At 41.1% G+C, this 8889-nt stretch overlaps 1 protein-coding gene across 20 annotated transcripts in view; it reads right to left on the reverse strand.

Moving 5' to 3' along the window:
• Positions 1-8889, reverse strand: part of CLASP1 (cytoplasmic linker associated protein 1) — a 176948-nt gene that overhangs the window by 120184 nt on the left and 47875 nt on the right. For all 20 annotated transcript variants that reach the window (XM_026852674.1, XM_026852681.1, XM_026852667.1 and 17 more), the window contains 2 exons: positions 7658-7755; positions 6502-6569 (listed from right to left, as the gene is read on the reverse strand). In XM_026852674.1, coding sequence (XP_026708475.1) covers positions 6502-6569; positions 7658-7755 — 166 coding nt within the window. The remainder of the gene's footprint in view (positions 1-6501; positions 6570-7657; positions 7756-8889) is intronic.

Genomic DNA, 8889 nt, shown 5'->3' on the forward strand with positions numbered 1-8889 from the left:
TGTAATAGGAAGGGAGCAGAGCTCGTCTTCTCCATTTATACTTTCCACAAGGATGTACTATCAGTTAATAGTACTCATTCAAATATTACTCAAATACTGCTCTCAGCCCCCATGCAGGTGAAGGGGTATTGCCTTGCTTTTATTATGTTGAGTTAGTGAAAAGAATTTTCCATTTAATTTTCTATTTCATCTTTCATAGAGAACAAGCCATAATCGAAATTAAATTGCACAAGGAGCAATAAATCCAAAAAAGCACAGTGCAGCATTTGTTGGTTCAAACTCTGTTATTACAGTCACCCCTCCTTCCAGTCTGTAATTCTGCTGCTTGGATGTGTGTTGACAAACAAACAATATCCCGCCCACAGATGGATAGCAATGTTTGGCAAATGTGGGTGATTTTTCCTCCTTATAATAAATATAAAAATAGCATTCAGTGACTCAGTTTTATTACCAGTAAAACACAGAAATCTAGAATAGTTGTAGTTTCCATCTAATTGCCTCCAAGTTGTCAACTTCATAATCAGAATTCATGCAGCAAATAGCATATTTACCTTAATATCTCAAATATAGAAGTAGTTCTATTCAAGAGTAAAACAGCTCCTTCTTCATAAACTTTCAGTAACTGGAATGATCACATCTGCTGTTTTAACATTGTCTTAATTAACCTGCTTACTCTTAGAATGCTAATTCACACAGGCAACTCTCGTCATCTCACTCTGCACAAATATCCATGGGGAAGAGATCTCAGCTCCAGACTTCTGGCTTTAGGATCTCCTGCTTCAATTTCCTTGCAGTCCAAGACCACTGCCACTTCCACTATCCCTAAATCTTATTCTTCCGAGCAAAGACAAAATTCAGCATAGACAAGAAAGTTCAGTCCCCTCCCTACCCACAGGTACCATACAAGCACACCACCACAGTATCCCTGCACACACCAGTGTTGAACCATCTCCCAAAACCTGTGTGACTTACATAAAAAAATAAGGGTTTACACCACAAAATTTCATATTATGATGTTGCAGTGATCAAGAGCATTAAAAACACAATGAAACTTTCTGGTTACTAACAGCTTTGGTTTGGGTCATCATTTCCTATCAGCCTGTATCTCTCAGTAGATGACTTATTTCTTCCTTAATCTGTCCTGAAACTTGATTATAAAGTCTTCCTGAGTCCAGGTCAGATCAAAACTCAATTCACATCCAAGTAAAAATGGTACAGATTATGTTCAGGTCCTTTCAGACATAATACCAAGGAAACCCACACACCATTAATTTCTTGGTGTATCTGTTTATGTCCAATAGTCTCTCTATCACATCCAACTAAAGATCATCACACAATGCCACGCGAAGACAGCAGCTGACTAGCAGGCAATTATTGGTTCTTTCATGCTGAAAATGTATTTGTCCCAGAGGAATAAGGCATCTGCATAATTAGCAAAAGCAGTTACACAAAAAATAATTAGCTTGCTGAAAGCCCAGAGGGGGAAAAACTATAATTTTTCCTTCAAGAGGCTGACTAATTATATGCCAAATAACAAAACAGAGATGCACTGAGAATCATCGAGAAATTCAACATGGATTTTAACTTCATATTCTAGCTATAAGGGCTGCTAGTAGCCTAGCAACAAGCAGCATACTTCAGCATGCCAAAACCTCCTTCTGACTTAATGAAACACCTCAGATTACAATGCAAACCTCCCCCACCCCACTACATTTGATTCTTGTATTACTAAATGATGAAAAGCCTAGCAAAAAAAAAAAATCAAGTAATTCAAGATAAACCCAAAGAAACACTAATGAACCAAGTACAGAAAGGTAAGTAAATATAAAATGTATTATTTTCATAGACTTAAAATTCACATTCTGATCAGAGCTGATTTATTCAATTTATCCATGGGATCAGAAAATGTTATATTACTTTAAGCAGTCTAGTAGACCAAGAAAGATTTCATTTGTGTCTTAGGAATCATTAGTTAAGAAATCTGCTTACAAAAACAATTTTCAGCATGGTTGCTAATCTCTAAATTACTCCTAATATACAAATAATGATGTTGTCCTCTCTTTCTTTTACTTGAATCTTCAGTGAGCTGGTAAACTTATCCCAAACAGTAGTCTCAGAGCTGAGACACCAGTTTTAGTAATCATTCTTCAAGCAGTTCCTCTGCTGTATTTCACCATTTCAGAAGCCACTGTTACTTTCCCACCTGCCCAATACCACTGTGTTCTGCACTGTCAGGTTTGACAACCACTTTCAAGTCTTGTAATCAGCACAACTCCAGTGCTTCTGGGCCAGGGCTCAGTTATGAGTGACACTTTAGCCAACAGCTTGCCCTTGGTTACCCACCTGAGCTACCCACCAGAGAAGTACAGATCCCCATACATTCACCACATTAAAAAAAAAAATAATTTATTTTTGCTAGCGAGATGGGAAGTTGCAATATAGCTTCAGTTAACCTTTTCATTTCAGAGGCATGTGTTAACCCTAAACAATAGAAAGCACCCTTCCCCAACAGGCAGAGCATGTTACTTTTCAGCTGGGTCCGTTCTACAGCTGGTGTGCACCCAGCATGGGGAGCAGCTAAGTGCAGAAAGCCCAACACACGAGAGCTGACACTGCTCCTTCCGCAGCGCCTTTTAAAGCCGACAAGGGCTTACAGACTGCAGTCTGCAACGAACATTTGCCAGTCTGCCTCCCAAAACCTCTGGGATACTCATGCAGCCTGCTCAGAGATAGAAATAGTACACGCTAGCTACAGAAAGGGACTAGCAAGAGCTTTTAAGGCAACGTACAACAGCACCATATTGCCAAGTCATCTGATCCAGGCCATGTGACACAGCCTTAGCACTGGCATTACTTTTGTGTTCACCTGGTGGAGTTACTATCTAAAAGGAGTGGTATTAATGATAACAGGTAGACACCCTCATAATCAAGATCACACTCTGCCAGACCATTGTGGTTTAATCCCAGCCAGCATTCATCTAAACCCCACACAGCCACTCGCTCACTCTCCCCCAGTAGGTTGAGAGAGAATCAGGAGAATAAAAGTGAGAAAACTCGTGGGTTGAGATAAAAAACATTTAATAGGTAAAACAAAAGCCGCATACACAAGCAAAGCAAAGCAAGATATTCATTTACCACTTCCCATTGTCAGGCAGGTGCTCAGCCATCTCCAGGAATGCAGGGCTCCATCACACATAATGGTTACTTGGGAAGACAAACACCATCACTCCGAAAGTCCCCCCTCTTTCTTCTCCTTCCCCCAACTTTATACGCTGAGCATGATGTCATACAGTAGGTATGGAGTATCCCTTTAGTCAGTTGGGGTCAGCTGTCCTGGCTATGTCCCCTCCCAACTTCATGTGTACCCCCCCCAGCTTACTCGCTGATGGGGCTGTGTAAGACACAGAAAACACCTTGATGCTTTGTAAGCGCTGCTCAGCAATAACGAAAACATCTCAGCATCATCAACACTGTTTTCAGCAGAAATCCAAAACACAGCCCCATACTAGCTACTATGAAGAAAAGTAACTCTATCCCAGCCAAAACCAGCACACAGGTTCAAAGGATTAACAAGACTGAGCCAGCTATTTCCTGAGAAAGGCAAATCTTTTGGATGTGCAATATTTATCGTCATCTTCCCTGGTGACTCTGACAACTGCTGAAAGTGTCACCTTTGTTCAAAAGCTGCAGGAGGTGTCAGGGACACAAGAAACCTGACAAACGACAAACTTAGCTTGTCTTTAGGCCATAACAAACTTGTGACCATGGGTGAAGATAAGCCTCCTTCACTGGCTTATACAACCTCAAAAAGATACAGAGCTGCTGACACATTAGATATGGTGAGCATGTACGCTCTGTTTGTGCTGTGCCTGAAGCATGAGGAAGAAGCAACAAACCAGCCTATAGCATTATGGGAAACTGAACTCTCTCCTCAAACACACACAAAAGAAAATATATTAATAGCTAATGCTCTCATTATTAGATTCACAAATGAGAACTGCTTCAGAATTAACTCATGCAACTACAGACTTTTTTATTGTTAGGGAAGATGAAAAGGTTCTGGCAGAGCAATGGGAGATCTTATCCTTTCCACACCTTGCTTTCTGACCCCTTAACGCTTCTCCACTCTACCCAATTCCCATTCCCCCTGGCTACTTTTTAGTGGCAATGGCCACGCAGGAGATTCAGTGGAGGAGAAGTGCTAACACACACACTCTAGGGACTGCATCCAGCTGCAGCACAAGCAAGGACAGTGAGCCATCAGCAGATCGGGTTAAGCAGGGTGAGGAAGACTGGAGTACTGTGTCTGGCAGCACAAAAATCCTGATGATGGAATCAAGGTCATGAGATAGGGTGTGTAAGGTCTCAGGCATTGTATGTGCAAGAAAGTTAAGTCTTCAAATTCATCAAACCAGTGACAGAGAAAGGGGTATTAAAAGAAAAAAAATAACTCTCAATGAAGCCTGAAGCTACCAGATCTAATACGCATAGATACTTTACTTGCTCTTATAAAAAAAAAAGTTTCTATGGAATCTTTCCTTGGCAATTTTAAAATAGGTGGTTTGCCTTCTTGGAAAGAGATGGCACTAAGAATTGTCTGCCCAGAAGAGGTTATCCCTATTGTCCCATCTTGCTGCTTCTGACGTTTTCCGTGGTGCCAGCAGACTTGAATCACCCAACAGCATGTGCTGGGACGTTCAGTCTAGAGACCACAACCACCTCTCAAAAGCCAAGGATTAGCAAGTGATCTCTCTGGTACTGTTTGGGGTCATGTAGATGCTAAAATAATTGCACGTCTAAAACCTGAATTGCAAATAAACTAGCTCTAGTTTCTTGCTCTTCATTGAAGTTTATTCTTACATGTATCTCACCTATTTCATACTAAATACTCTTCTAATCAGTTGTAGCATACCTTATTTTCTACTAAGATCACCTTCATTTGGACTAGAAAAACCCTCTGTAAACTTAGCTTAAATTCGACTAAGGGCACATTAAGCTCCAAAACCTTTCCCCCTCCCGCTAGAGAATAAATCCAACAGAAATCTCACCCACAGTCATCACCCCACCACAGCATTAGTTTAAAAAGACCATGTAGCAATACATCTCACCACAGAGCACAAGTCTGCCTCCTCAAACTCCAGACAACAGCAATCTACACAGCACAATGATGCATCTAATTAACTTTTCCTTTTCTGAAAGCCCATTCTATTCCACTACTAGCAAACAAAAATTCTACCTTAGCCTAGCCAAGTAGAAAGCAGAGAAGTTGAATCATTAGTAAGCTTGTTTCAGTTTGAGCTGGGATTTCAGAACAAACATTGGGAGGTTGTAAACATTAAGATGTTTGCTAAGGAATTAGATATTTACTTCTCCCTCCCTTTAAAAAAAAGTACATTTGTTTCTCAACTACACTTTTTTTGCCCCTGTAAGCCTCATATACCTATACAGCCGCTATTTTCCCACGTTATGCAAAAGCATAATTTTGATCCATTCCATCACAGAGGAACCTGCACTGTCTTCATTGTTCCCAAAGGTGCAAGAGAATATCACATCACATTTCTGAATAATCCAAAATATCATTTCAGAATTTTCAAATGAGTCAATTTTATTTATTTCCTGCAGGGATAACATCTACCATACCTTAAAATGGATATGGCAAGAAGAATGATGCCTAGAAGCAAAAAATATACTTTTTCCAATTAAAAGAGGAGCGACCTTTCTGCTTTCTTGGCTTCTGAGAGCATGGTGGAAAAGACTGGGGACATCTGGGGCCAAGAACTATGCTGTTCTTGGCCTTGCAGAGAGCGCGAGCTTGGTAGGAACCCGCAGCACTGAACCCATGTTCTTCATCTCTGCTCTATTCAGACATTGGCAGAAAGATTAATTCCCTCACCAGGAATTCTCTCAAAAATCTACTCCTAAAAAAAATGAGTGATACTTAGTAAAAATATTTTCTAGCTCATAAGCTTATATGTTATAAAAGCAGTAATAAACACATGTTTTTAAAGTAAGCAAGGTACTATTTTCAGACAAGACAGAATTAAGTCTGTGACAAGGGTCTCTGACTAGCATTCATAAATGTACAAAGCACGTTAACATAGGAACTACATGAATATGTATACTTTCTGTACTATTTAGGGCATTAAACTGAAAAGGTTTCTTCTCTTAAATGAGGAAAGAGGGAGCATCTTATGAACAATTTAAAGATGCACATGGACTTGAGAACAGAAGATGTATTTCCCTAATGAAACTCAAGAGGAAAAGCAGGACAACTCTTACAACAACTCCTGTTCTTGAAACTTCATTCTCCTGATACTACTAGGAAGACAGAGCAGATTAAATAAACATCAGTTTTGTTTGCTGCAAGAGATACATGTATATTTCTGAACAATGGCCCATACACATTTTCCCTAACAGAATACTTGCTCTGTGTCCATTTGAATGCCTCACCAATTGAAAATTGCTAAAAACCCCAAAAAGAATACAAGTATTTCTACTCACCACCTGAACTCTGGATCATGTTTCCAGATTTTTGGACCTCATCAAATTTTGTAAATATTACATTCAACCTGTTTGAAAGAAAGAAATATACAATGAACAACTGAACTTTATTTTTAGGATTCTTCTAACTTAAGATGTTATAGGACAAATTTTGCTTCACTCAGGTGATTGGGAGCACTGTAAAAAATGTCAGTGTGGAGAGAAGTTATTTTAAAATAAAAATAATAATCACAATGTGCAACAGCTGATAAGAAAACCTGAGAAACAACTGATACTAGAGGAGGTGTAAGAGAGATAATTTGAAATACTACATCACTGAAGATGCAACTGTAGATGCATTTCCAGCTCATTACCACTTTGCCTAGCATAACTACTTGCAGAAATGCCACAAAAATCATCCCTAAAAGACAACTTCACACAACATTTGTCTTTGGCACTGACACTTCTTTCACATTCATGTCACAGGCCTGGTGGAGCAGAAGACCAGAAGATCCTTATCAGATCTCATTATTCCTTCCCAGAGAGTTTATTACTTTAAGACACACTGCAGCAGCAATGTTTTCACTGGAGAAAGGGAGGCAACAGTACTGCTTCTTCCGGCACTTCTGAAACCTCTTCCCTCCCGCCTCTGTGCACTGACGTGCTGCCATCTACTCCATCCTCAGGGCCAACCACGCTCCACCCTGCACACTGGAGGTTGCAGCAATATGCAGAGCAGCTTTCTTACAGCACCAAAAGCAGCAGTGGCAGAGAAACAGGGCTTTGGTTTTGGTGTGGATTTTTTTTTTTAATAAAGCCTTGGAAATTATAGTATTTACTGTGGCCTTTTTTTTTCTTTACGACAGCCTTCTAAGATGCATAAACACAGGCTACTCTGAAGTGTCCTCTCTACACACGCAGGAAGTACAGGAAAAACACATTAAATCTTCAATTAGTTAACTACACATCTATAATAATTTTAGTGGTGTTGTGTCATACTTCAGCAAAGGTACAGGATTCACATTACATAAAACCTGAGTGTTTATAGCCTGAGAAACACCAAACCCTGATCCCAGGAAAAGGTTCAACCATGCTTCAACCTGAAGCCTTCTAAAGGAAGGAAGGGAATAAAAAGCAGCCCCAAAATCATGAATGCATAAGGACATTCTCAGCTTACCGAGATTGGGGTAATCCTTTTTTACTGAGATCAGCCCTTACACGTTCACCAACATGTCTGTAAATTTCCACAAGGCTGTTTATTGCTGCATCTCGAACCTGAACGTGAGATATGAGAGGAATCAGTCATCTTAATAATTTAAATAAATCAATCCCTGCCCTACACCTTGGAGAGATTTGCATATTTCTTGGCAACAACAGTTGCCACCATACACATTACCACATAGTTCATGAAGGAGCTTCCATCCTTGCATTTCAGATATTAGCAGTATCAGCAGGTCTAATTTAATTGAAAAGGCAGTCAAGGCATAAAATGAAAGGTTTCACACATAGGCAACACACACACAGAGCCTGGGTGCCTCTACCAAACTCCACCCACTGTGTGAAACGGGTATATTTACTGGATCAAAAAAGCAAGGAGACACAAATAGACATTTGTTATAAAACAAACCGATTTTTAATGCCATCTTACAAACTTACCTTTCTGTGTTGATAACAAAATATGGAGGGAGGAAGGAGCAATCAGTCACCATGAATCTTGCATGTTTTCCAAACTGATTTGCAAGAGAACATCCTTCCTTCCACCCAACAGAAGAGTCACAAATCTGATCAAAGAGTCACCTTTCTGTACTGAACCTCCTTCCTCCATCAGACACAGCAGGCAGAGAAAGAAAACTATATGCTTTGCCTGCAGAAACACCTATGAAGCTCTGCACTTGTGCTTCTCAGAAGATGGCCTGACAGCTACCCAAGCACCCACACACATCAGGACTAGACACAGGATATTTTGTGGACACAAGCTAGAATCGCCTATAAGGAGTCAAACTGCAGGCACACGTGCCCTGCTTCCTACCAAAAAAAATTAACACTTGACTCACACTCATCTCACCCCGTTCTCCTGCTCCACAGCCTTCCCATTCAGCAGGTCGCTGCTGGTTTCCAAACCCCTGTGTTCACCCACGCCAGCTCTTACTCAACGGTCTTACCTCTCCCTCCTCTCTGTCCATCGGCCCCGTACGCCACCAGGCAGGGCTTTGGGACACAGCTCAGGAGGGATTCTTTGGTGTCCCCAGCTTCTGAGTACAGAGGCCCTAACCCGACAGCCAGGGAGGAGAGGTGGCAGTGCCTGCATCCAGCCTGCCCGCCCCGGGGCCCCAACCCACACCCCAGCCACAGGGGCACAGCAGCCAAGGAATGCTGAGGAGCAATGCTGTACCCCCCCCCCCCCCCCCC

The sequence above is a fragment of the Athene cunicularia genome (genome assembly GCF_003259725.1).
Source record: "Athene cunicularia isolate RWA chromosome 7 unlocalized genomic scaffold, athCun1 chr7_part1, whole genome shotgun sequence".
Lineage (NCBI taxonomy): Eukaryota > Metazoa > Chordata > Aves > Strigiformes > Strigidae > Athene > Athene cunicularia.